This window comes from Falco cherrug, chromosome 5 (assembly GCF_023634085.1).
Source record: "Falco cherrug isolate bFalChe1 chromosome 5, bFalChe1.pri, whole genome shotgun sequence".
Lineage (NCBI taxonomy): Eukaryota > Metazoa > Chordata > Aves > Falconiformes > Falconidae > Falco > Falco cherrug.
Genome location: NC_073701.1, coordinates 30924213 through 30950753, shown reverse-complemented (window position 1 = coordinate 30950753; position 26541 = coordinate 30924213). Strand labels below are relative to the sequence as shown.

The following is a 26541-nucleotide window of genomic DNA, read 5'->3' as shown; positions in this document are numbered from 1 at the left end:
CGCCCGGGGGTGGTGGCGATGGGCAGCTGGGCGGTAGCCTGCGCCCCCTCGGTGGCGGGGGCCGGCCGGGAGGCGCAGCGGGGGCGCTGCGGCCTGACCGCGGCCAGGGCGGGGACATGGAGGCAGATGTCCTGACGGCCGCACGGCCGCCTCGGCCACAGGCCCGTCCCTGCCCTCTGGAGCCCCCGCCGCCGCCTCTGTCAGCGCGCCCCGCCGGTGGGGCAGCCGCTGCCAGCCCGGGTCACGGCGGCCGTGGTCTGTGCTCAGCCTCTGGCACCCAACGCTGACCCTCAGAAACGTGTAGCAGGGGGAGGGTTTTTTCACTTGCTGGTGGTAGGCGACGTGCACATCTGAGAAATGAGTTGCTGTTTGATATTGTATGAATTCACTTTAGGATAGAATAAACCTTGTAGTTAAAATATAATGAATATAAGAAATATATTGTAATGAAACTAGTAGTTGCACAACTAAAGCTGCTATGAAATCCTCTGTACAGCCCTGTAAAGGCTAAGAACTTGTATTTGCTCAAAGAATGTAGGTATAGTAATTAGGTCATGTAACCATAGTCTGAAAGAAAGAAATAATGAAATAACTGATGAAAGAAGGAGTCAGTTTCTCTAACTTTCTCTAACAAGGGGCCTGTTTATAAGTTATCTAGAGGGAGCGACTAAAAGAAACAAGCAGAAGAAACAGATGGTCGACAAGGACATAAATTAGCTCAGACTGATAAGAACACTGGAAACTTGCAAGACCATCACATACCAGGCAAAAGGTGAAAAGTACACCATGAGGAAGACCTGTGGCCTTCCTCACAGAGACCACCGCCCACATCCCGAAGACCCCTGCCCACAATTCTTGGAGGAATTTGCGCAAGCGCAAAGGACTGATAAGCTAATTAACATATGAAGCGAGAGTAGGCAGGGTTAGGTAACGAATATGTAAAGGCATTAATGGAATATTCATTGTTTTATTGTATAAATATAAGATAGTTAGTTACTTTAGACATGCACGTTAGGCGGAAGGATCCCCCGTGCATCCAGCGCTGCCAATAAAGGATACTTAAGTTACTAAGAAATTTTGACTTCATTTTTTAAATCAATCTGGTGACCCAGATGGGACACCTCTCTGCTGGACTGTAGGACCCGCTGGGGATAGGACTCCCTAGGGTACCCCCGGGAATTCCTGGAGGGACTCCTTGACTCAATGGATCACTGCGGAGGCAGACAAGGACCCCATTGCTGTAAGTGATGGTATTCTTTATTTTGATTTCTTTGTTTGGTAGACCGGTCATTTGGAACTACCCATAAGTCAGAAGACAAAACTTCTGCAGGGTGATGTATACTTTTGTGGCTAGCACCTTAAGTATACGTTTGGTTTTGTTGGCATTCAGTTGCCGTTTGGAGCCTGGCAAGTTAGCCTATAGGGCTCCTTTGGTAGGGTCTTGCTTATTATGGTTTTCTGACTTACTGGGTGTGGAAATTTGACTCTGATTATCGTTATTGTGATTTTGGCTATGTTCTTGGTAATAGTGGGTTCTTGGTGTTGCTGTAGAAAGGTACCTGCATGTTGCATTTTGTAAGTGTTAAGTGTATTCTGTTAGTGTGAAGTGGGAAAATGGGAGGAAAACCAAGTGGTGGGATTTTAAGGAAAAGCCCTTTAGGATGTGTTTTAAGTCACTGGAAGGATATTGGAGGATCTGCTGGTGGGAACATGAATAAGAAAACATTGATAAAATATTGTAATCAATGGTGGCCGCTTTATAAGCTGGAATGTGGAGAAAAGTGGCCTCTTAACGGTACTATAGACTATAATACTTTGTTACAGTTAATGTTGTTCCTACGGAGAGAAGGAAGATGGGATGAAGTAATGTACGCCGATATGTTTTTCACTCTGAGGAATCACCCAGAGTGGCAAAAGGGGTGTGGAATTAACCTAGCACCACAAGATCCCTTAATATTGGCAATGGAAAAGGATATGAGGAAGGATGGGGCTGGGAAATTGAAGAGGTGTTGTTCAGCATGTAGTATTGGACAAAGATGTTTAAAATTAAGCGGACCAGAGGAAAGAATAGAGGATTTCGTTCCGCCTCTACCTCCTGTGCAGATAGATGGCGGTGTAGGAAAGGAAACGGGAGCTGAAGGAAGGAGAGATGATTTAGATCAAAAAGAATTTACTGCGATAACTGCCCGTACAAGGAGCAAAGAGGGGCCGGTAATTCAAGCCCCTTTGCGGCAAGCTATAGGATCTAACGGGCCTGCCAGAATAAAGGTGCCCTTTACCACAGATGAGTTAGATTCCTGGAAAGAAGCAGTAAAAGGGTACCGAGATGATCCGGAGGCAGTCGCTAAAAGATTTGAGCTAATTGTGAAAAACCTAGATCCAGATTGGAATGATATAGAAATAATGCTGGCTGCATTGTCTGAGACAGAAAAACAGCTAGTAATTAAAACTGCTCGGACACAAGTACAGATTCAAACAGTAACGGGAGCTCTACCAGGCACAGTGGAAGTTCACGTGCCTAGAACGGACCCTAATTGGGACTATAATGATGACAATGATTACCGATTGTTAAAAAGATACCAAGAATGGATAAGAATTGCTTTGGAAAATGCGGGTACCAAAATCGGTTGATTGGTCAAGATTATATACAATAAAACGGGGACAATCTGAGACCCCCACGGAATTTCTTGACCGTTTAAGAACAGCCATGCAAAAGTACACCACCTTAGATCCCTCATCTGAGGAGGGTAAATCACAGCTGGTTTCATTATTCCTAAGACAATCCGCTGAGGATATAAGGCGGAAACTTCAGAAAATGAAGGAACCAGATATAAGAGATCTGGAAAGATTGGTGGAAGAGGCTTGGAGGGTGTTGAGAAATCAGGAGGGGGAAGAAAGACAGAAATTAGGACAAACTGTTGCTGCAGCTACTGTAGCTGCATTGAGAAAGCAAGAACCCCCCCTTCGGGTTAGGGGTCGGGGAGTTGGAAGATGGGGAGGGCCTCAACAGTCCTTAAGATCAGATCAGTGTGCCTATTGTAAGGAGATAGGTCATTGGAAGGGAGAGTGTCCGAAATTGAATGGGACCCGACCTGTGATAGCTAACATTTCTGCTGACCAATGAAGGGGAATCCACCCTAGTGGATCCACTGGTTAAAATTAAGCTAGAGAAATTGGAACAGGAGATGCGATTTTTAATAGATACAGGAGCCTCTTATTCAGTGTTAAACCAGAAACCAATACCAGAGGATAAAGACTTTGTGACTGTGATAGGAGCCACTGGCCAACAAGGGAAAGCCTTTTTCTTAAAACCATTGAAATATAAATTGGGAAAACAAATGGGGATACACAGGTTTTTATATCTGCCTGGATCTTCAAAATCTCAGTTAGGTCGAGATTTGTTGGAACAATTAGAAGCAGAAATTGTTTTTGAAAAAGGGAAAATGGAGTTAAGGATAGGAGAAAAACAACTAATAAATGTGTTGAGCTTGGTGCTGATACAAACTGATCCTAAAAGTGAAATACCCTCAGAGATCACACATCAAGTATATCCAGGAGTTTGGGCCACTGAAGTCCCTGGAAAAGCAAAAAATGTGACCCCAATAATTATTAAAACCAGGAGAGAAACCTGTTAAGGTTAGACAATATCCTTTGAGGATAGAAGATAGGAAAGGAATTAAAGAAATAATTGACAAATTCTTACAGTATGGGTTATTAGTTGAATGTGAGTCCGAATACAACACACCCATATTGCCAATCAAAAAGGCAAATGGAAAGTTATAGACTGCTTCAGGATTTGGGGGCCATAAATAAAATCACCGAGGATATACATCCAGTAGTGGCAAACCCTTATACTTTGCTGACTAAATTAAAGAATAATCAGGTTTGGTTTACCGTACTGGATTTAAAGGATGCCTTCTTCTGCCTAACCTTAGCCACAGAAAGCCAAAATCTATTTGCCTTTGAATGGGAAAACTCCAGCTCAGGCAGGAAGACACAGTTTACGTGGACAGTACTACCTCAAGGTTTCAAGAATAGCCCCACCATTTTCGGAAACCAATTAGCAAAGGAACTTGAGACCTGGATGCCTCCAGACACTGAGGGAACTTTGTTACAATATGTAGATGATCTTCTAATAGCTGTCGAGACTAGAGAGAGTTGTATTCAATGGACGATAAGTCTCCTTAATTTTCTGGGTTTAAATGGATATCGAGTCTCCCAACAGAAAGCCCAGCTGGTTCAACAACGAGTGACCTATTTGGGATTTGAAATTTCGGGAGGACAATGAGAACTAGGAACTGAACGGAAGGAGGTCATCTGTCGGACTCCAGAACCCCAAACGGTAAAGGAGCTACGAACTTTTCTCGGAATGACAGGTTGGTGCCGCCTCTGGATTTATAATTATGGACTGATGGTAAAACCTCTGTATGAATTGATAAAGAATAACCAGTCAAAATTAGTCTGGACTGGGGAAGCACAAAAAGCTTTTAAACTTTTTTAAAGGCCCCGGCTTTGGGATTACCAGATCTCTCGAAACCCTTTTGGCTGTTCTCTTATGAGAGACAAGGGATAGCTTTGGGGGTACTAGCACAAAAACTGGGTCCCTATAAATGAGCAGTAGCTTACTTCTCTAAACAATTAGATGAAGTAAGTAAAGGATGGCCTGGATGCCTTTGGGCCGTGGCAGCTGTTGTTATCGATATACAGGAAGCTCGAAAGTTTACAATGGGACAGAAAATTACAGTGTTAGTCTCCCATATGGTCTCAGCAGTGTTGGAGCAAAAAGGAAATCATTGGCTTTCACCACAGAGATTTTTAAAATATCAAGCAATATTAGTAGAGCAAGATGATGTGGAAATTGTGGTCACTAATGTTGTAAATCCAGCTTCTTTTCTTAGTGGAACTCTGGATGAAGCAATAACCCATGATTGTATAGAAAAAATGGAGGCTGTATATTCTAGTTGGCCTGATCTTAAGGAAGAACCTTTGGAAGATGCTGACGAATCCTGGTATATGGATGGAAGCAGCTTTGTGAAACAAGGACAACATAAGGCAGGGTATGCCGTAACAACCTCTCAACAGGTAATTGAGTCTAAATCATTACCTCCTGGGACGTCTGCCCAAAAAGCAGAGATAATTGCTGTTAACGTGAGCATTGGAACTGGCAGCGGGAAAGAAAATAAATATTTGGACAGATTCTAAATATGCATTCGGTGTGGTGCATGCTCATGGAGCGATCTGGAAAGAACGTGGATTTTTGACTGCTCAAGGAAAACAGATAAAACATGCTGAAGAAATTTTAAAACTGCTAGAAGCTATAAAACTACCAGAAAAGGTAGCTGTCATGCATTGTTGGGGACACCAAAAAGGAAACGCCAACTCTGAAATTGGAAATCGATTGGCAGATCAAGAGGCTAAGCGAATAGCTGAAATTACTGAAGGCATTGTCTTTAATATCAGACGGTAAGATCCAAACTATATACACAAACCAAAAGCCAAATTATACAAAAGAGGACTTAAAATTAATTGAAGTCTTGAAAGGTAAAATGAAACCAGATGGGTGGGTACGTTTAAAAGATAACCGCATAGTAATACCTTCTAATTTGATGTGGCCTACGGTTCTTACGGAACGCAATAAAACACGTTGGGCAGCTGACACTTTGTATAAGAGCCTAAGTCAGACATTAGTGGGACGAAATCTATGTACAATGATAAAACAAGTAACTCAACAATGTAGCATTTGTTTACACAATAACCCCAATACCAAAAATAGAATAAAACTTGGAGTAATTGGTAAAGGAAGTTATCTGGGACAACAGTGGCAAATTGATTTTTCAGAACTCCCTAGAAAAGGGGGGTATCATTATCTACTAGTTCTGACTGACACATTTTCAGGATGGCCTGAGGCCTTTCCCTGTTGAACAAACAAAGCAAAGTCTTGTTAAATGAGATAATATCACGCTTTGGAATCCCAGGAACAATGTCTTCTGATAGAGGTTCACATTTTTGTGCCCAGGTGGTGCAACAGATAAGTTAAATTTTGAAAATAGATTGGCAACTACATACTCGTTATAGGCCACAGACAAGTGGACAAGTAGAAAAAATGAACCATTTGATTAAACAACAAATAACCAAAATTGGGCAGGAAGCTAATTTGTCTTGGCCTCAGTCCCTTCCTTTAGCATTACTTAGGATTAGGGTTAAACCTAGAGTAAAAGAGAATTTAAGTCCCTTTGAAATTTTATACGGAAGACCGTACCAGTTTTTATTTAGTGAAGAAGATTTAACACAGTTAGGATCAGAATATTTATACACTTATATAACTGAACTTCAGAAACAATTAAATACAGTACATAAATTCGTTTTAGGGACTAGGGCTAGAGGATTGGATCAACCAATCCATACCTTTAAACCTGGGGATAACGTGTACATAAAGACTTTTTCAGGATAACCCCTAGAGGAGAGATGGAATGGACCGTACCAAGTGTTGTTGACAACTCATATAGCTATCAAGATTAAAGAACAAGCCGCTTGGATTCACTATTCAAGAGTGAAGAAAGCTCCTGAGAAATCATGGACCGTCACCCCAACAGGACCCATAGGACTGCGATTCTTCAGGTCATAATTATAATCGGGTGGCTACCAAATTTGTACTTAACTTTATGGAATAAGAACACACATGTATTTCTGGTACAAGGAATCTCTCAGACTCTGAATAAAACTGATTGTTGGATATGTACACATATGCCCAAGTATGGAGAAAAGGGTATATCATTGATCGGAATCCCATTGCCTAGGAATCAGTCTTGGAAAAGTCTTGGGGAAAATACCTCTTGGAATACTGGAAATGATGAAACTCTGAAGTTAGAAGTAAATAGCCCTAAGGTTCGAGAGTCATACTATACGTGTGTTCAGAGATGTAATCCACCCAAGGACAAGGGAAACTGGATTGCAATTCTGTAACTTATGTGGGAAATCAAAGCTCCTGTAATACCACTGGTACCTCGACTTTTGTTAGCTCCACAGCTTGGCCAGTGCCGGAAGGAAGAGGATGGTATTGGTTGTGTAATGATACGGCCCAAAAAAGTTTTACTGAAAAACTGGATGGGAACATGTACCTTAGGAGCAGTAGTTCCCAACATGACGTTACATGATTGTTTGTCAAAAGGATACTTGAGAAATCATATTCGGAGAATTGGATGAGAAATTAAAAATCCTTTGATAGAAAAACCAAGTGCTTTTCATAGCTTTGCCCGATGGTTTATACCGTGGTTAGGGGTAAGTGAACTGGAAAAGACTATAGTCAATATATCAGCAATGATAGAAAACTTGGAAAACAAAACAATCGATGCTATAAAGGCACAGCAAATAGAAATATCTAGCTTGTCACAAGTGGTATTACAAAACAGAATGGCTTTGGATTTATTATTGGCTGCTCAAGGGGGAGTATGTACAATTATTAATACCAGTTGTTGTATATACATAGATCAGAGTGGAAGAGTTTCCACTGATTTAGAAGAAATTTGGAAACAAACCAGAGTATTACACAAGATTACAAAAGATGATCTTTCTTGGGGATTTGAAGAAATATGGAACAAGCTGACTTCTTGGTTACCTAACCTTCAATGGTTGAAGCAGATTTTTGTTGTAATAATTATCTTTATAATATTTGTAATATTTGTATGTATATTATTTAGGTGTATGCTTTGGTGTTTGGAAGCAAGTAGATACATATGATGCAAAGGAATTTGCATGTACCTAGAAAAGGGGGGAATGATATTGTATGAATTCACTTTAGGATAGAATAAACCTTGTAGTTAAAATATAATGAATGTAAGAAATATATTCTGATGAAACTAGTAGTTGCATAACAAAAGCTGCTATGAAATCCTCTGTACAGCCCTGTAAAGGCTAAGAACTTTATATTTGCTCAAAGAATGTAGGTATAGTAATTAGGTCATGTAACCATAGTCTGAAAGAAAGAAATAATGAAATAACTGATGAAAGAAGGAGTCAGTTTCTCTAACTTTCTCTAACAAGGGGCCTGTTTATAAGTTATCTAGAGGGAGCGACTAAAAGAAACAAGCAGAAGAAACAGATGGTCGACAAGGACATAGATTAGCTCAGACTGATAAGAACACTGGAAACTTGCAAGATCATCACATACCAGGCAAAAGGTGAAAAGTACACCATGAGGAAGACCTGTGGCCTTCCTCGTAGAGACCACCGCCCACATCCCGAAGACCCCTGCCCACAATTCTTGGAGGAATTTGCGCAAGCGCAAAGGACTGATAAGCTAATTAACATATGAAGCGAGAGTAGGCAGGGTTAGGTAACGAATATGTAAAGGCATTAATGGAATATTCATTGTTTTATTGTATAAATATGATAGTTAGTTACTTTAGACATGCACGTTAGGCGGAAGGATCCCCCGTGCATCCAGCGCTGCCAATAAAGGATACTTAGTCACTAAGAAATTTTGACTTTGTTCTTTAAATCAGTTTAAACACTAAGGTTTCAGTCTTACAGTTAACAGCAAATGAGCTGAGTAAACCCGAAGATCTCATTCTGCAGGACAGAAGCTGCTCTCATCCCTGCGTGAGAGGGGTGTTAAGTGAGAATATAAACACGTGAGGCTGAAGGAAACACGGAGGAGGTGCTGCTGGGTTGCTGCTAACCCAGAGGTTGCTGCCAGGTGAAGCAGATGGTCATAATGCTGCAGACTTGTACAGCTGTGTGCTTCTTAGATCTGTTCAGGATGCATGTAGAAATGCAAGGGAGATGAAGAAAACACAGGTAGATTCTGATGAACACACACTTAATATAGCTTAAATACCATAGTAATAGTTGTGGCTACCTTCTTGAAGCACATAACTGTATATATAGCTCTTTCATTTTCCCTTCAAGCAGCTCTGCAAAAGAAGGATTTCTGTACAAAGTCATACACAGCTAATACAGTGTTGGCATGTGTGAGACATACAGTTGAAAACCTACATTTTCAGTTCCTGCAAATGGAACAACAATACTCATGTAAGTTTTGCGCTGCCTCACACTAAAATGGTGAAAAACAGTTTAGAATTGAATTTTATTATTCCTTTCAGTAATCATGACAGTCTTGTGTCAAAACAGTGGTTTATCATATAAAAGGGAGGGAAAGAAATGTAAAAAAAGAAGTAGTGTAAAAATAAAACTGCAAAAGTATTCCAGGACAGCTTAGGAGGCAGAGTATCAACATGTGCTGTTTCCTTGATCTAAGGTCCCTTTGAATCTAAACCAAACCTGTGTATTCAGATTCTTGTAACTGTTCAAAGATTTGGAAATGAGATTATTAAAGTCAAAACGCATGTTCAGAGTTCAGTTTTGCAAGTTTCCCTTAGCTTTTGACTAGCTTGAACTCTGCAAACAGACATTGTAAAAACTTTGGCTTTGAGTTTGGCATGTTGTACTTCGGCTCTTGCATGCTAGTTATCTGTTCTCATAATAATGACTAGAAACCTAACCTGCAACTAGACTGTTAAAGTAACTTCTGGAAGGGTTTGTTTCCTTCTCTTTCCTCCACCCCCTTAAGACTTTTTGTCTTACGGGATTTGTTTGCAATCTGTTAGCTGAAGCTCTGAGGCAAGTCTGCCAAATCTGGGGCTGCATCATCGTTCTGCACATCTGGAAGTGGTTTGTGAGCTCTCATTCCTCCAGTGCGGTGTCTGGACTCTGTGCTATTCCTCAGCAGCAAAGAAAAGAAAACCAGCACAACTCCAAAGTAAACTTTGAAGAGTTTGAAAAAGGAATTACATCTTAAAACTGTTACTGTGCCCTGTAAGGCCCTTGTGCGGGGGACTTCAAAGGAGGATGATGGTCAAGGAAGCTTTGGCAAGAGTGCTTACAGCTGTGGGCTATCTAGGATCCGAGTAAATAGCTCTACAGCTCTTCAGGAGAGAGGAGTCCCGAATACTGTGCTGCTTTGAAGAGGTAAAAAGACTAATTAAGCAGGAAATATCTGAGCAGTAATGTCACTGTTTCTGAGCTTTCCCTTATGCAGCCCCTCATTTTGTTGCAGGATTTGGCAACTGAGTTAGGGACTGCCAGGTTCCAGGAACTGATGTCTACAGTCAGGAAAAATTGAGTAAATATTTGCAGGGGAACAAATATTCCTCTCTTGCCTTAAAAATCAGGGGGTAATCAATCTGAGTTTCTGAGGCTTAGGAATGCTGTAGTTTTAGAACTCAAGCTTGTGTAAGAGTGTCTGTGTTTGTATTTCAGAGTTTAAACTGGTTCAGTTTATGTTGATTTAGTCATTTCTGAAGATACCATGAAGCTGTGGCTATCCAACTTCAATCTTGCAGCGATCGTCAGTACTGTTTTGTGACTGTCATTATAAATGTTAATTAAAAGATAGCGGTCAGCTCTATGGAAATCAGTGGAAGATTGTGATTAGCTAAAGTGGTGTTAGAAAGTTAGTCCAAGAGTCTACGGGGTTCTGTTGTTTCTCTGCTTATATAAATGAGTAAACTTTTCAAATGGATGAGAAGACAATACTTGTGCATAATGTATGAGAGAAGGGCTTTCTCAGCAGTGGGGTTTTTTTTGACTGATAAACTTTATTTCCTCTCTGTGTAAATTAATGCCACATGAAGAAAGTGGGCTGCTGGAATGTAGATAAATACTGCAGCTGCAGAAGGACTTTCAGAAATACTCTTCTTTCACTGATTTAGTGATCTGTTGGGACCTAAATACGTGCAAATATAAGTGGTTTGCAAATAAAGCCACATCTTAGCTTTTTTATATTTTTATTGTTATTTAACTTGTTAGTCAAAGTAGCAACTAATTTAGGATGCTGCCTGAACTTGAGCATTAACCAATGAGAGGCGGTCAGTTTTGTGACTCAGGTCTCAAGAATTCTTGCTGGTCTGTCCGTCTTCTCAAGGAATCAGAATAAACTTAATTTTTATGTGAGCACAGAAACTGTCATACATCCTTAAACTGTAATGTGTCCATATCTGTATGTATAGAATCAGGAAAAATTGGTTCCTGTCCTATATACAGCTGCCATAGTCTAAAGGCTGATCACATAGTTGTATTCCCCCCACTCCACCTTCTGGTGCTGTTTTTTCCTGTTGGTTTGTTTTGGTTGTGTGTCCATCCCATCCCATGTATCGTCATGTCCCATCCCCCCAACATAGTTTTGGGTCCAGAATCCAAGTGAATATTGCATTTCCCATAGTCCTGCATTTTAAGAGTTACATTCTGCCCTCTCCAGCACAAAGTCGTTGCCTCTCTTGAGGCTGCTTTGGCAGTACAATTTTAGGGAAGGCTACTTCGTTTTCTTCAGCATGACAAATAATGTGCTTAAATACAGGCCACATTGCACAGACTCCCCCCTTACTGTTAGTGGAAGGATACTGCTGTTAGAAAATATTTTCACTATTGCTCTGAAATTAAGAGACTGAAAGACACTGCTCCAGTTTAAGGTTCCCATATGTTGGGAACATACTCCAACAAGAAATTAGTATTTGTGATTGTTATTATGTTTTACGTGAAATCAGAGATAAATGTATTTACAAATTGCATCAGTGGGTGTTTTAATAGTTCTTTGCCCCTTTAAAATGTTTTTATTAAGTTGTTACTGATGTAGCTGATTGGATGGAATTTATTAAAATGCTGTTCTTCTCAACATAGTAGTAGTAGCTTAAATTAAAATATGTAATAGTTCTAGCCCAGAATATATTTGTTCAAAAGAAGTTATTTACAAAGATAGAGTTCCATTTTACTTTTACCAGGTCAACAGTAAAATTTGATGATGCAAAACCTTGTCCCTGAAATAAGTAACTAGTCTTCACTGCAGGTATTAATGATTTTTTTTTTCCTCTCTCTCTTTTTAAAAATTATTTTTAATATTTTTATTTTACCACAGATCACAGTTCTCATCCAGCAGGACACATGGCTCTTTTAAAGAAAAGTAAGAGAGATTAAAACATTTAAAATACATATTTTTAAAAGAGGACAGAAATTTCAAATGCAATTTCTCATGCAACTGTTGTCACAGTTGCATGCAAATTTATAGTTCTAGTTTTGCTAAATTGTGTTTAAGTATACAAATAAGCCTTTTCCTGTTAATTGAGCCAGAGAAATATGGTCATAGATGCCATTAAATTACTCACTGCTTTATTGCATGAGTCTAGGGGGGGTCTGGAATTTCCCACCAAGAGCGCAGGTAGTTGCTGGTTTCATGTGGATTGTACGTAGAGCATTTAACCTGACTTTTTTACGGAGCTCTGCATATTAATGCTGTTTGTATTCATAATTGAGGTGTGGCCCCAAGAAACTTGGGGTTCTGAAAATGGACTGGTGTGTGCCTTCAGGTATGCACCCAAAATTTCTCTCAAGTCAATGCCTGTTTCCTCAGCTGGTTTCAATTAGTGTAGGTTTGGTAACATATGTTTACCAATTTCAATTTATTCTTATGCCCGGTTCTGGCTAGTCAGCCCTTTTAATTGAAACAGTTCAAAAATCTGTTCCCTTTGCTTTTTTGTACACCTTAAATTCCTTTGGTGGTGGTTCAAAAGTAACAATGTAGTCCAATACAAAGAATTCCCATAATTAAAATAACTGTTGAGGATGGCAATGTATTCTTTCCTTGTTGTACTCAGTGAACTGCCATAGTTAATGTTGAATGACTTAAACATGTACAAGACAGACTGGTAGGAACTGCAAACCCGAATACACAGTAAGGTCTTTGCTGTTGCATGCTTTCTTTTGATTTTACTAATTAAAGTAACCATGTCAAAATTTTTATGGATTTTCAAATATTTTGGAACATTTCTGCTTTCAGTAGCATGCGGTGTTTGTTTTTCTAGTATTTTTGCTCGAATACACCTTGAAGATCTGAACATTGAAATAGAAAAAAAATCTCCCATGTTTTTGAAGTTTTATCAGGGAAATGCAAGAGAAGGAAAGGGCTAGGTAAAAAAGTTAACTCATGAAGACCTGTGATGATAAACCGACAACAAACTTGCCAAGGAAAAAAAAGTTATAGGCTCCTGGTAAAATTTGGAAAAGTGAATTTCCTGCTATGGTTAAACCATATATATTGAGAGCTTAATGATATAGTGAGAAAATTATCCATGAAAATCAGATAGTTGGAAATTACTGTAACACAGAGATACCTGTTTTTAACATGAAATTTTTAGCTTGTTCAAATAACAAGAGAAAGGAGAATTTGATAAACACAGAAAATGCAGGTTAAGATATGTACTGGTTGTAAATTGGATCTTTTAAAAAAAGGTACTTGGGAATTAGCTACTACACTGGTTGTTAACAAATTCTCCCTTCTGTTTCAGTCAACCAGATCTTACTGTTACTTCTTGTCTTAACTGTGTGTGCCATTCTGTATAACAAAGTTCACCAAGTGTCATCTGCATTAAAGAATGAAACAGGTAAATTACTTGCACTTCTGTTTCATCTATGTTCTTGTTTTATATCCTTTATCTCTTCATTTGAACAATGCTTTTTGTCTTACTGAACCCTTTAGCCCTGAAGTAGATGAGCTACTCCCACTGTTGCATGTGGTCTGAGATGTGGAGTTTTTTTGCTTCTGAATGGCTTGAATAAAATAGTAGAAGATCAATAGTAATGACTAAGAATTGTCATTCTGATTGAAAAATCCAGATGTCACTTATGTAGATGGAAAGTGGAATATATCCTTATTTGTGCTGAACAGTATTGGAGTTGTCAAGTGATAATAAACTTTGATCATAAATTGCCCCTTTGGGAATGTTCTTGACCTACCTATTAATTTCAGATAGATCATCAGATCTTAATATAATTTACAGCATGAGTTTTTGCTGGAATTTTTATAGTGACACAAACCTGCTAGGACTGATATGGTTGGACTGATATTAAATGTTTATACTAATAGCTTATTTACAGTTCCCAAGATAACAAGTTGTCTTAGCATAAACCATTTTTTTCAGTATATTTTTGTAGGGTCTGTTAGGAGTTTAGTGGCTATGTTTTAACCAGTATAAATATATCCAAGTAAGTTCTGTAACTTAATCAGTGCTAGGGATAAAAACCTTCCTTAGCAGTGATATGAACTAACTCAGTACTGTTTAGATTTTTTTTTCTTTTCTCAGCTGGCACAAGATCTTGCGCTATTCCTTTCTAGCCTGCTTCCCAAAGAAGTGAAGCTGAAGCTCATGCAATTGCACCATCTCTTCCACTTACCTCTTTCCTTTGATAATTTTGGAACCTATAGTTCAATTTGTACTAAACATAACTGAGAAGCTGAAGTCTCAAAGGTGTTCAGATCTCTTCAGATTTCATGTGAATAAGCAGCTGCATGGAGGACAGGCTGAGTTGTGCCCCTGCTGAGTAGAAGATGACAAGAACTCTGTTATATATTCTGTTTGGAGGCACCCAACAGCCCAGTCAACCTGCATGTAGTTCTGAATTAGCAACAGTTTAGGCTTTGTGCCTTGTCAGGTGCAGATGTGTATAGGATGTGGTAAGGAAACAGGGTGATTGTGATAGGATTCCGCTGCTTATGGAACTACATACTCATTTCTATGACCCAACTCTCATATAAAAAGATTCTAAATTTTCTATTATAATGCATAGTTTTGTTTCTTGTAGTTGATTTGGAGAGTCCTGAGGAAATGGAAGAAGACATCCCAGTTGTAATCTGTGCAGCTGCAGGCAGAATGGGTGCAACTATAGCAGCAATCAGTAGCATCTACAGCAACACAGAGGCTAATGTTTTGTTCTACGTAGTTGGGCTGAAGACTACCATCCCACATATTCGGTATTTACCAGCCTTATTTTGTTTCATACTGTAGTTAGGACCAGGTGGTTGTTCTCCTTAGCATTGGAGGACTTTTTAGAGAAACATTTCTCCTTTTTATTTAAGTAGTGCTATTGGTAGCAATCCCCATGTTTCTCTATGTGTAGGTAAAAGGACTGTTTTGCCCTGCAGAAGGCACTGAGTGGTATAAAGGGGTGCGAAATGGCCAGACCATGCCCATACCTGTGCCTCTCTGCCTTTTGTAGATTGGCTGCAGAAAAGTCTGTAGTAAGGCAAGTACATACATGCTTACTTGTCACAATCCCACTTCATGGCACTGCACTTACCTCTGGTTTGGTGCTGTGACTTAAGCTTCAGAGTAGAAAAACTTGCTGTTTAAAGCTAATGTCAGCTAAGAGGATGTATTAAAGGTTATAGAGGCCCCAAAAAAGCCTGTAATGAAAGTGTGTTTGGGTGTTAAAATTTGGAAACATTGTCTAAAAGAGGAGGAATGTGTGAATCAAAATTAAAGCAAATTTCTTAGCAGTTCTCACCTTTGACTACTGCACTTCTGTAGCCTGCATACCCACAATTTGCGTCAAAGTGAAAATATGTAATGACTGTGAGTTTTTCCCATCCAGTTCATCAGTAACCTAGATGACAGAATGTAGAATGTTTTTTATGAATCTGCAGTTGGCATGAAGCTAGAAAAGAGCAGTTATATTGTTATATTGAGGACAAGAGCTGAAAACAAACTAATTGTGATTAACTGGAAAAATGAACTGTAAAATGTGATGAAATTCAGTAGAGGCAATGACAAGGTAGTACAGGTGGGAACAGCTGATTGTGTTGGCTCAGGGTGAAGCAGGTAGCATACATTTGGAAAACTAAAGAATTATGACTGATATCTGACAATACTGATTAAAAAAAAAAATTATACATCATAGTGGACATACTTGTTGACATATATGACCAGAGGAGATGTGAAGAAACTTTTTCTGATCTTGCAGACACTATTAATGCATCAGAAATAGTGTGGTGTTTAGTTTTAGGTTCCTTCAGAAAAGATTTCGAAGAGAGATCAGAGTAGAAAATAAGCAATGGTTTCAAGAAATCCAACAAAATAATGAAAAAAAATAGTTTAATTGAAAGAAAATGTACTTAGGTGATATGGCAGTCATATTGAGGGACATTAAACTTTAAAGGGAGAAAGCTAATCTCTGCTTTAAAAGCACGGTAGATAGGATAAGAAAAAATGGTCCTTAACTATAGCAAGAAAGCTTAGAAAAATATCTAATGATAATGGTGGTGAAAGATGAGGTGTTTGGGCAACATGTGGAGTCTCTGGTTTTGTAAATGCTGTGGGGTGTTTGCTGCATTTGTTGGGTTTTGTTTTTTGTTTCATTTATTTTAAGAACAGGTGAAACAAATGCCTATGCGCAGTAGCTGTAGACATAAGTGATTTTATCTTGGGATGGAATAGATAGAGTGGGCTTTCAGGGTCTGTTATTCTCCTGTGAATTTGTGAATTTAATTCTGGAAGTACTTGCCACACACTCAGTATTTCTTTTATCACTTCTTTTTTATTACAGAAAATGGATTGAAAGTTCTAAACTGAAAGAAATAAAATTTAAGGTTGTGGAATTCAACCCTATGGTACTAAAAGGAAAAATCAGACAAGATGCATCACGTCCTGAGCTACTGCAGCCTGTGAGTAAATAAACACCACGTAACAAATTTTCAGGGTTTTTAATGCTTATTACAGGCTTTAAAATGTCCTAGATCTCTGTTCCATTACATGGCGGGTGTGGGGATATAAGCTAGAGAAGCATATCGGGGCCAAGCGCTACACCTTCACTCAAGAAGGAAAAGTGCACTATAACAAACTCCTTGCAGCTTGTCTGTGTTGGGACCTCATTATTTGGTGGCATAAACTTGGTTATTTGAATGTGTCATATCTTCAAGAACATATTCACAGTTCATTAGAGGGAAGACCTACTAAGTGTTCTTTCTGCCTCCATGATGCTGAGCGGGCTGCATTCTGCTCATGTCCAGGGTTAATTCAGAGGCTAATGACTAATGTAAATATTACTGGCTGTCCGAAAAGGCAAATCAGATGTCAGAAATTATTAGGAAAGGAGTAAGGATCAAAACAGAGAACATCATTATGCCACAATACAAATCCTTAGCTTTCCCTCATCCTAAATACTATGTGTAATCTTTGTCCCTTTATCTGAAAAAGATGTAGCACCCCCAGAAAATGTTTAGGTCTCTTCAGTATGTTTATTCTTGCAGACCTTTGCTGAGCCTTTGACATTTCTAATATATGGGAAAGATTTCATGCCAGGAGTCAGTGGATTAAAACTGTTCAACCTGGAAATGTGACTTCTAGCATGAAAATAGCAGAGATCTACAGAACTGAGTGGTATGGAGGACTGGGTGGGGGATGGTTGCTCGCTGTCTCTTCCAGTGCAAAAACTAACGGCTGTTTGATTAAATTAGTAGAAGTCACAGTCAGAACAAACAAGAAATGTTGCGTGATTTTCATGAATGAGTACTAGACCTCTGGAATTCCTTGTTGCAGAATGGATGAAAGAGAACGGCCACGGTTCCATAGAAGGACTGTGTGATACAGCTTTTGACATAAGCCTGGAGTGAACCAAGCTAGGCCGCAGCGAGAAATTACCAGACTTGCTAGAAATGGAAAATTACCAGGCTTGCTAAAAATGGAAAATTACCAGGCTTGCTAATAAGGGAAGAGAGATAAGGTCATGCTGACCTTGTGCCTAATGTTGTAAATAACTTTGAGGAATTCGCGTAGACAAGAGAGGAAAAAAATATATGTAGTTAGCTATCCGCAGAAACCGCAAATAGGAGGACGTATGAAAGTGTAATCCTTTAGAGCTTAGCCAATCAGCAGGTGATTTGTAGGCATAATTAACTGGAACTGTATATAAGACATAATCGCGCCGTAATAAATCGAAGCTTGCTCTATCACTCATATTGAGTCGGCTGCTTGCTTCCCCTCGCTCGTCAATTCCTTGCTGAAAGGTCTTGTGAATGTAAAAATTTACAGGGATTCAGTGAGGACTGAAGTTTATATTTAGGCAGATCACCTCTGGTTCAGGAAATCCCTTGAGCTGAAAACAGTTGAAAGCTAGGAGAACACCTGGAGCAACTTTTTTGTATGCTTGATCTATTCTTCTTTTTCACTGAGCATCTGCTTAGGACAACTCTGAAGGCAGGTGCTGGGTAAAGCGGTCCGAATGAATATGGTTGTTCTTATGTTTTCAGTCCCCTTTCCCTCTGCTGTGTTCTTAGTTCTTGTAGAAGTTATCCCAATCTGCACCACCAGTCATATCATTCCTCCAGGGTGGAATGATGACACTATTAAATTTGAAGTATTTTGTATGATATATGCTGTAAAAATGCATCAGGAAGAGCATTGCCAGCAGGTCCAGGAGGGTGATCCTTCCTCTTTATTCAGACTGGTGAGGCTGCATCTGGAGTACTATGTCCAGTACTGAGCTCTTCAGTACGAGAAAGATACAGACTTGCTGGGGCAAGTTCAACACAGGGCTGTAAAGATGATTAAGGGACCGGAGCATCTTTTATATAAGAAGAGGCTGAGAGAGCTGAGGCTGTTCAGCCTGCGGAAGAGAAGGCTCAGGAAGATCCTATCAATGTGTATAAATACCTGAGGGGAGGGACAAGAGGTAATGGGCACAAATGAAACTGTGACATATGACATTTCCTCCTGGCACAAGAAAAAGCTTTTTTGTTTGTTTGGTTTTTTAGTTTGTTTGTTTGGGTTTTTTTATGCTGAGGGTGGTCAAACACTGAAGCAAGCTGCCCAGAGAGGCTGTTGAGTCTCCATCTGTGGATGTATTCAAAACCAAACTGGCAGCCTGCTCAGGTGAACCCTGACTGAGAAGAAGTGTTGGACAAGATGATCTCAAAAGGCCCTTTCCAAACTAAAAGTTTCTGTGATTCTGTGAAGAAGCAACTGTTTTGGGCTGCTTGGTTAGGGTTGTAATAAATAAAACAGGGATTAATAATAATAATAGTGGATCCGAGATACTAGTAAAGATAGTAGTAAAAGTGGGAGCAAGGAAGCAAATGATTGCTGGCTAGTGCTCAATGAAAAGGGGAATTATAGGTGATTGTTGATAGAGACAGAAGTGTGAGACTACTACAATAAACAGCTTTACCATTTAGTTTTTACCTTTTTTTCTGTTTAATAGCTGAACTTCGTTCGATTTTATCTTCCTTTGCTTATCCAGAAACATGAGAAAGTAATATATTTGGATGATGATATCATTGTTCAAGGTAAGCTGTCATCCAAAAAGCGGTTTCTAGCAGAGTTAAAATCAAAGTTATTGCAGCTTTTACAGTAATTTGGAAATATGAGATATAATGGAAACAAAGGCAGCTATTAGGAGTGTTGCATTCAGGAAAACTACATATGATCTGTTTATTTAAAGGAAAGTCTGAAGAAGAACTTCTATATATATATGTCTTTTGAATAGTTGATTTTGATCAAAATCGTCTGTATGGGTTTCATTTTAACTGAGTCTGGGCAATGGCTGAAAGATACCACGTATTTCACTTAGATGCTGCAATATTTCTTGTGAAGTATGTGATGTGCATTTCCTGTTTGTATTCGGATTCCCACAGATGCTACCAGTTCCTTATCCAGAATTGCTGTTCTTGAGAACAGGAGGAATGTACTCAAATAAGAGGGTTAAAATTCCAGACACTCAAAATACGATTTTGAGCATCTTCAGCTCAGAATCCGTAGCAATTTGCAGAATCATGATCAAAGATTTCAGGGTTCCTAAAAAAAGGGAGCAGTTAGTAGACATTCAAATCCTGAAAAATCTGCCCCCCCCCCCCCCCCCAATCTAATTAGAGGAGCAATTCTTTTTTTAAAGGTTAATTTATGGGGTTTTTTTCTCTTCAGTTTCCCAGTATATTTTTTCTCTGCAGAGGAGTTGTTGTCCCTTGTTTTATCCTATTGTTTTCATGTTATTTTAGAACGTTTTTTAATCAGTGTTGTGGTTTAACCCTGGTGGACAGCTGAGCACCACACAGCCGCTCACTCGCTTCCCCCAGCATCCCCACCCTCAGTGGGGTGGGGGAACAGAAAAGGAAGAATAAAAGGAAGAAAACTTGAGGGTCAACATAAAACAAATAATCGTTCAATAAGTGAAGGATAAATTGAAGAAAACAGAAGAAAACAAAAGTGATGTAAAGGCAATCACTCACCACTTCTGGTGGATAGACTGGTGCCAGCCAGCTCCTGAGCAAGAGCTGGCTAACATTCCCAAGACCCCCTCTTTCCCCTTTTATTGCTGAGCATGACATTGTGGCATGGATTACCTCTTTGGTCTGCCTGGTTGTGTCCCCGCAAAGCCTATTGAGCACCCCCGGATCTAGTCTGGAGCGACAGGGTGAGAAACAGAAAAGGCCTTGGTGCTGTGCTTGTGCTGTTCAGCAAAAGCTGGAACATTACTGTGCTGTCAGTACTGTTTTGATCAAAAATCTAAACCACAGCATCATATGAGCTGCTATGAAGAAAATTAACTCTATCCTAGCCAGGCCCAGTTACACAGGGACAGCAAAACCACTTTACCTATCCTTGTTAAACATCAAAGGGACGTTCTGATGAAAATTTTCTTTGCAAATGACTGAGTATAACTATAATAAACTTTTTGGCCTAAGTTAATCTTTGCTGTAAGAACATTAAGATTGGTGAATTTACACATGACAAAAGTATAGTTTTACTCTCTACTGCTTCTTTGTACCGTTTTATAGTTTTGTCTCTTTAATGGCAGATTTCAGAACATCTGCCATTAAAGGGGCTGCTGTTGGCTGCTTTATAAAATAGGATTAATCTGCTCTGTCTGTCTCATTTTAGTTTGCAGTGGGCGTCATATCACAGTTCTTCAACATGTGTGTTTCCAGTGGTTATCTCTGCTTTTTGGCTTTGTTCTTTCTGTCATTAGTGGGTAACAGCAATATTTAACTCTTCGAAAGGTTCTTAAAGCCTTCATTTAACACTCTACTTTCATGAGTGCTTCAAGCTGAGCCCACCACTGCCCCTGCATCCCTCCTTGCACCTGCACAGGCATTCGGCAGAAATGTGGTTACTTTTGGCCTGAATTACTCCCTGGTAGAAGTCAAGGCAGCACGTCTAGGCAAAGAGGGGAGGTAGGGATTTCTCTTCCATTAGGGGTGTCGGCTTATGTCAGCCGATAAGTGTTTCTGGAGCTACAGGATAAAGGTGCAGTTTCACATTACAGCTGCTGGTGGAAGTGGTCTCTCCTGTCCCCAGGCAGCTCCTGTTACTTGTGTCATATCTGCAGTTGTGCAGCTGCAGAATAAGCTGATTCAGCTGGTTGACCTGGCAGAAGACTAGCAGTACAAAAAAAACCAACCCCGAAACCCAAACCTTCCCCCCCTTGTTTTTTTCCCCTTTGCTCCAGCCAGCCTATCTTGCTCACACTTGGGACAAACAATCACAGGGTCCAGAAGAGGGGAATAAAGATGGACGTGTGGGAGTGACGTGGAGGGAGGGAGCCCGTTCTGGCAGCAGCTCCTTGGGTCTCGGCTGCAATGTGAGGCTGTGCTTTCTGTCTGCGATCTCTGCAATGGGAGTGAATGAAACTTCTTATGGGATAAGGAGCGAATGGGGTTTTTGGGTTTTAACTTTGGGACCATTTATTTGTTGGTCATTGCTTTCTGCAAAGCAGTAAGCATGAAACATACTGAACTTGGGGTGTCAGCCCAGAATTGTTTGGTTGGGTTTTTTTCCTTCTTTTTCTGCTTCTCTCTTGAAAAGCAGAAGCTATTTAGAATCAGGAGAAAATACTTAGCAAAGCAAGTTGATCTTCAACAATTAGGTGTCCCATTAATTTAAATTCTACTTCTTGGCAAGGCATGAGTCCTAATGCAAGTTTTCCAACCGCTGATGAGTTCAGAAAAATAAAAAATCTCTGCTTATTTCAGAAGTAGTAGTTCCAGTGTTTGCAGTAGGGGGAATGTTTTTGGTTAGTGGTGTTTTAATGAGCTCGCCTCAGGCTGCTGGGTGAGGCCTTCCAAGATAATTCATCTTACCTGTGACCGACCCATGCTCAGCAGCAAAGCTGGTAGCTGTAAAGGGTTTGGATGCAGATTCACTCAATTAATTGCTGTGGCAGCGCTGTGCTTCCTGCCTGCCCTGAAACTGTTCCGGCACATCATGGGTACCTGCTAGTCAGGTGAGGAGCGAGATACCATGTGTTACATTATTTTACTCCACCAGGAAGGAGTTGGGTGGTCTGTGAAGCCAGCGGGCATGGTCAGGTGTGACAGGCACATTTCAGCTGTCCAGTGGTGGGAATCCAGGTGACTTACTGGGAAGTATAAACACAATAACACCAGAAAAACCCGATTTGTGCAAGAGATTGAAGTGGGACTTTTGTGGGACTTGAAAGAGGCTCAGAAAAATTGTCTGTGCCCTTCCTCTCTAATAACGAGTTCTATAAATGCAGAATTTGGTAACCAGGCTGCTTAACAGTGTAACTGGCTTCTGCTGTGGCTGATTTTGGACATTCAGAATATGGATGTATTGAATACCGATAATAATAGCTAAAGATAGACCTTAGACATCCAGGTACAGGACTCAAATTTGAAAATTGTCCCGTATTACAAGATTCAGCCTTTGTTGGTATCTGGGCTATCCCCTAAAATTGGTGTGTTCGTGACAGGAGAACAGAAGTTACCCTGTCAGCTCTGTAGTAGTTAAGTAAGTAGGTTTCTTCTTATGCTTTTGACCTTTCTGTAATCAGGTGACATCCAGGAACTCTACGATACTAAGTTAGCTCCAGGACATGCTGCAGCATTTTCAGATGACTGTGATCTGCCTTCTACACATGAAATGATTAGAAGTGTAGGGATGCAGGTAAGATGCTATTTTGAAATTCTAATAATGAATGTATTTACCCAGAAATGTAAGATGATTTTATACATTTTCCCCAAAGTGAAATTTACATTTTTTTTATAGTTTTGTAATACTTTTACAAGTAAATAAGAACTACTTTCTGTAGTAACTCTGTAATGCTATGCAGAGTTTCCTCTAATAATTTAAATCTCTGTCTGTTTTTTGGATTGTACTACATTGTTTGATATTTTGCTATCAGTAGATCATGAGCACTTATCAAACATCTAATGAAGACAGAATAGATGATACTTGTATTAGTCAAATTGGGAATGAAATTTGGGAAATGAAGTTTAAAGGCTAATTCCTGAGCTGAGGTCCCCAGAGTTGTCAGGGAGTCCCTCTAGCATTAAAGCTATACAAGCATGATGCTACGTCATTTAGAGTACACCACAGAAAGATAAACACATGGTGAGGGAAGAGCCTTATCAAACTGCCATGGGACAATACTGTGGAAAAAGTAATTCAGTAGCTGGAAGCATCCTGCATTTTATCCTTGTGTCATACAGAAATGGAGAAATTGAGACAGGTAACAGTCATCTAGAAACTCAGCTTTGGGAGCATGTATTTAGTCTCCATGAGAGTGTCAGAGAGATGTATTTACACTTATGAAGGTAAGAGATTTGTAGGGAATAAACTTTCTTTTTTTTTAATTTCTTAGAACACATACATGGGATTCCTGGACTACAGAAAGCAAGCAATTAGAGATCTTGGCATCAGCCCCAGCACCTGCTCCTTTAATCCTGGAGTAATTGTTGCTAACATGACTGAATGGAAACATCAGCGGATTACAAAACAGTTGGAAAAGTGGATGCAAAGGAATGTAGAGTATGTGTAGAAGTCTTCTTTTGTGCTTTACTTTTAATACTCAGTTTACAGTTTAAAATTTAAAAGCCCTTACAATTTTTTTTAACTCCAAGCATGCTGTCTTTGAGATCTCATCAAGGAAAGTAACTCATGTTCCAGAATTTCCATCTGCTTAAATCTGACCAATTGTGTACCAGGAAATAGCCACCTGGAATTTTAGTCTTGTGTTTAATCACAAGCCACACTTAATCCTGAGGGACACTGAGAACATGTGGTTCTTGGTTTGGGTGACCAGCCTTTCTTGGGATCAAGCCACTTAGGATCTTCCCTTCCTGAGGCTGGCTTCAAGGAGGAGCGTTTCCTTGGTTGTGTGGGGTCTCTCCTATTGTAATGTCAGCCAAACTGTAATTGGACACCATATTTCTTAAATACCAATAGAGAACACACTTTTTTCTATAGAGGAATGAAATTTGATGTGAAAGGTATCTTTTTGGCAATGACCACGAGTAAGTCATGACACAGTAAAACCACCACTGTTCATTTTTCATGTTAGTTCGCTATTAACCTGTCTTCGTGAACTTTGCATTTGTCCTCTTTCTCTGCAGAGGGTTAAATTTAAATTTAGTAGGGCTAAACTAAAAGGGAATAGCCTGTGCTACTGGACTATGTCCATTACTTGTTAGTTTCAGAAAGGAACAGAGGAGAGACACAAATGATAATCTGAAGGAATGAAAAGCCAAACTCTGCTTATGTAACATACCCTGTCAAGCTATTGCTGTGCTTTTCTGAGTTTGAAAAAACTCCATAATCATTACTGCAGATTTTATCTATAAAGTTGATTTTATACCTTAATAACACAGTCATGTTCCTTTTAGCTGGATTTTGAAATGACGGTGAAACAAGTGGCTTAGTACTTGAAACCCAGTTTTGAAGGGAGGTTGGTTTTTTGTTTGTTCTGTGGCCTCGAAGAGTTTCTTGGCACTTCACAGGTTTCCTCCTCGTTGGACCTGGCAGGTGGCACAGTGTCCCTGAGGTGGGGTGGCTTTGCCCATGTACTGACTGGCCAACCAGGCCTTCAGCATGCTGTGACCAGCCATCCGGCTGCTACCTCCTTAATGCCTCTCCTTCAGCCGTTTGGCTTTATCCAGCCCTGGATTTATCACAAAATTCATAGGAAAAGGATGTCCTTTAGGTGTTACTTTATACGAACTAGACTATGGCAAAATCTGATTTGCAAGTAATTTATGAATCCAAAAGCTGGGGGAAGGGGAAGAAAGAGGGGATGAAACACATGGAAACATGTACATTTTCTTACGAAAGCTGGCTAAATTATGTTTGATTCCTTTTATATTAATGGCTGTTTTCCTACCGTAAACTTTGTCAGCCCTGTAGACCATAGGCGTGTGTAGAAGTAATTGGCTTCATGTTGGGTCTGGCTCCCATTTTGCTTGGTAGCAACGATTTACTCAATGGAATGGGAGTTGCACATACAGCATTAGGAAGGAGTAAGCTGAAAACTGGTCTATTCAAAATTATTTTTAATTTTGCCAGAATACTTATTTTTAATCTTCTGCCTTTTGTACTAATGATTCTTTGTTTGAGGTTTTGACCTTTTTTTTTTTTTTTTTTTTTTTTGTAGGGAAAACCTCTACAGTAGCACCCTTGGGGGAGGTGTGGCAACCTCTCCAATGCTGATTGTATTTCATGGAAAGTATTCCACTATTAATCCTATGTGGCACATCAGGCATCTTGGTAAGTTTCTTCCCACTGTTTACAGTTGGAACTAAGTAGAGTGGTTTGTAAGATTCCAATATAGGAGCCTACATAACTTTACATCAGCGCATTACTTCATACCTCAGATACACACAGTATGGTAATCTCTGCTCCCCCGCCCCCACTCACTAGTCCTGCTTTCTGCAGGGTGGGACAGAATGTGGGGGTTCCCCACAGGTGTCACTATGCAAGTATCTTAACAGGTCAAGCACACAACATAGTGGCACCCCAACAAAAAACTCAAAACCCTAACAGCCATTAAATTAGACGAAAAAAGGAAAAAAACACCAAAGTTACGTGTTGGCAGACCGGTTAACCTATAGTGTCATAAACTACAGCAAGAACGTATGAAAGATCCGAATATATCGAGAGACTGAAAAAACCAGCTGCTCTTTTAGCAGGCACAGTGGAAGAGGGCAGGGTGCCTGGCGGTTTGTCTGTTCAGCGTTCTGAGGGATGTAGTAGCCTTTCAACTGGGAATGGTGAATTATCCTGGGAAAAAGATAATGGCTTAGCTGCTGTAGGAAAATGAATAGTAAAAGGATTTTTTTTTTAACTCCAGCTATGCCAAGATGTTAAAAGTGTTGAGAAGAAAATTTCTGAGATTTTTTGCTGATGCAGCATTGAGACATGAAGCTGAAAAAAGCTGCTGTAGGATACAACTAGTTATCTATTAACAGGTGAAAACCATACCAATCAGGCTTCTTAAAAAACCAAACAAACCACAACTACAACCCTGAATTTACCTCACTCTACAGTGTCTTTCATTATTAAAAACTTTTTTTTTAAAATGTTTTTAATCTACCCACGCAGGTTGGAGTCCTGATACCCGTTACTCAGAGCATTTTCTTCAGGAAGCTAAGTTACTTCATTGGAATGGGAGATACAAACCTTGGGACTATCCCAGTGTTCACACTGATATCTGGGAAAACTGGTTTATTCCTGACCCTTCAGGGAAGTTCAAACTAACTCGTCCTGACAGCTGATACTGCAAAACCTAGTGTATGGATGCATTTAAGCAGTTTCAGTATGTAATAGTTTGAAATGCGACATGTTTTATAATTAACTGATTTTAGAAAACTAAGTATTTGTTAAATATATGAATAAATGACGATCAGTTTTGTGTGCGTATGGCTGGAGGGGGAGGCTGGATTGACAGTTCAGGTTATCTTGACTTTCACATAACATAAGGAAACAAGGTTAC

General features: G+C 39.8%; 1 protein-coding gene across 7 annotated transcripts; it reads left to right on the top strand.

The window, feature by feature from the left end:
* The first annotated feature begins 74 nt into the window (after positions 1-74).
* Positions 75-26449, top strand: GLT8D2 (glycosyltransferase 8 domain containing 2). 7 transcript variants are annotated; one of them, XM_055710785.1, is made up of 12 exons: positions 75-4376; positions 4886-5082; positions 6447-9966; positions 11909-11953; positions 13335-13430; positions 14629-14797; positions 16369-16486; positions 19021-19105; positions 22609-22721; positions 23419-23585; positions 25204-25316; positions 26151-26449. In XM_055710785.1, the coding sequence occupies exons 4-12, from the start codon at positions 11935-11937 to the stop codon at positions 26321-26323; spliced, it is 1053 nt and encodes a 350-aa protein (XP_055566760.1). In that variant the 5' UTR covers positions 75-4376; positions 4886-5082; positions 6447-9966; positions 11909-11934; the 3' UTR covers positions 26324-26449. The 7 variants fall into 7 exon arrangements, 5 of the variants coding, with proteins under 5 accessions (XP_055566760.1, XP_055566759.1, XP_055566758.1 ...); XM_055710784.1 differs by having other exon boundaries at positions 4886-5463; XM_055710783.1 differs by having other exon boundaries at positions 4886-5463; positions 6437-9966.
* Positions 26450-26541: the final 92 nt, after the last annotated feature.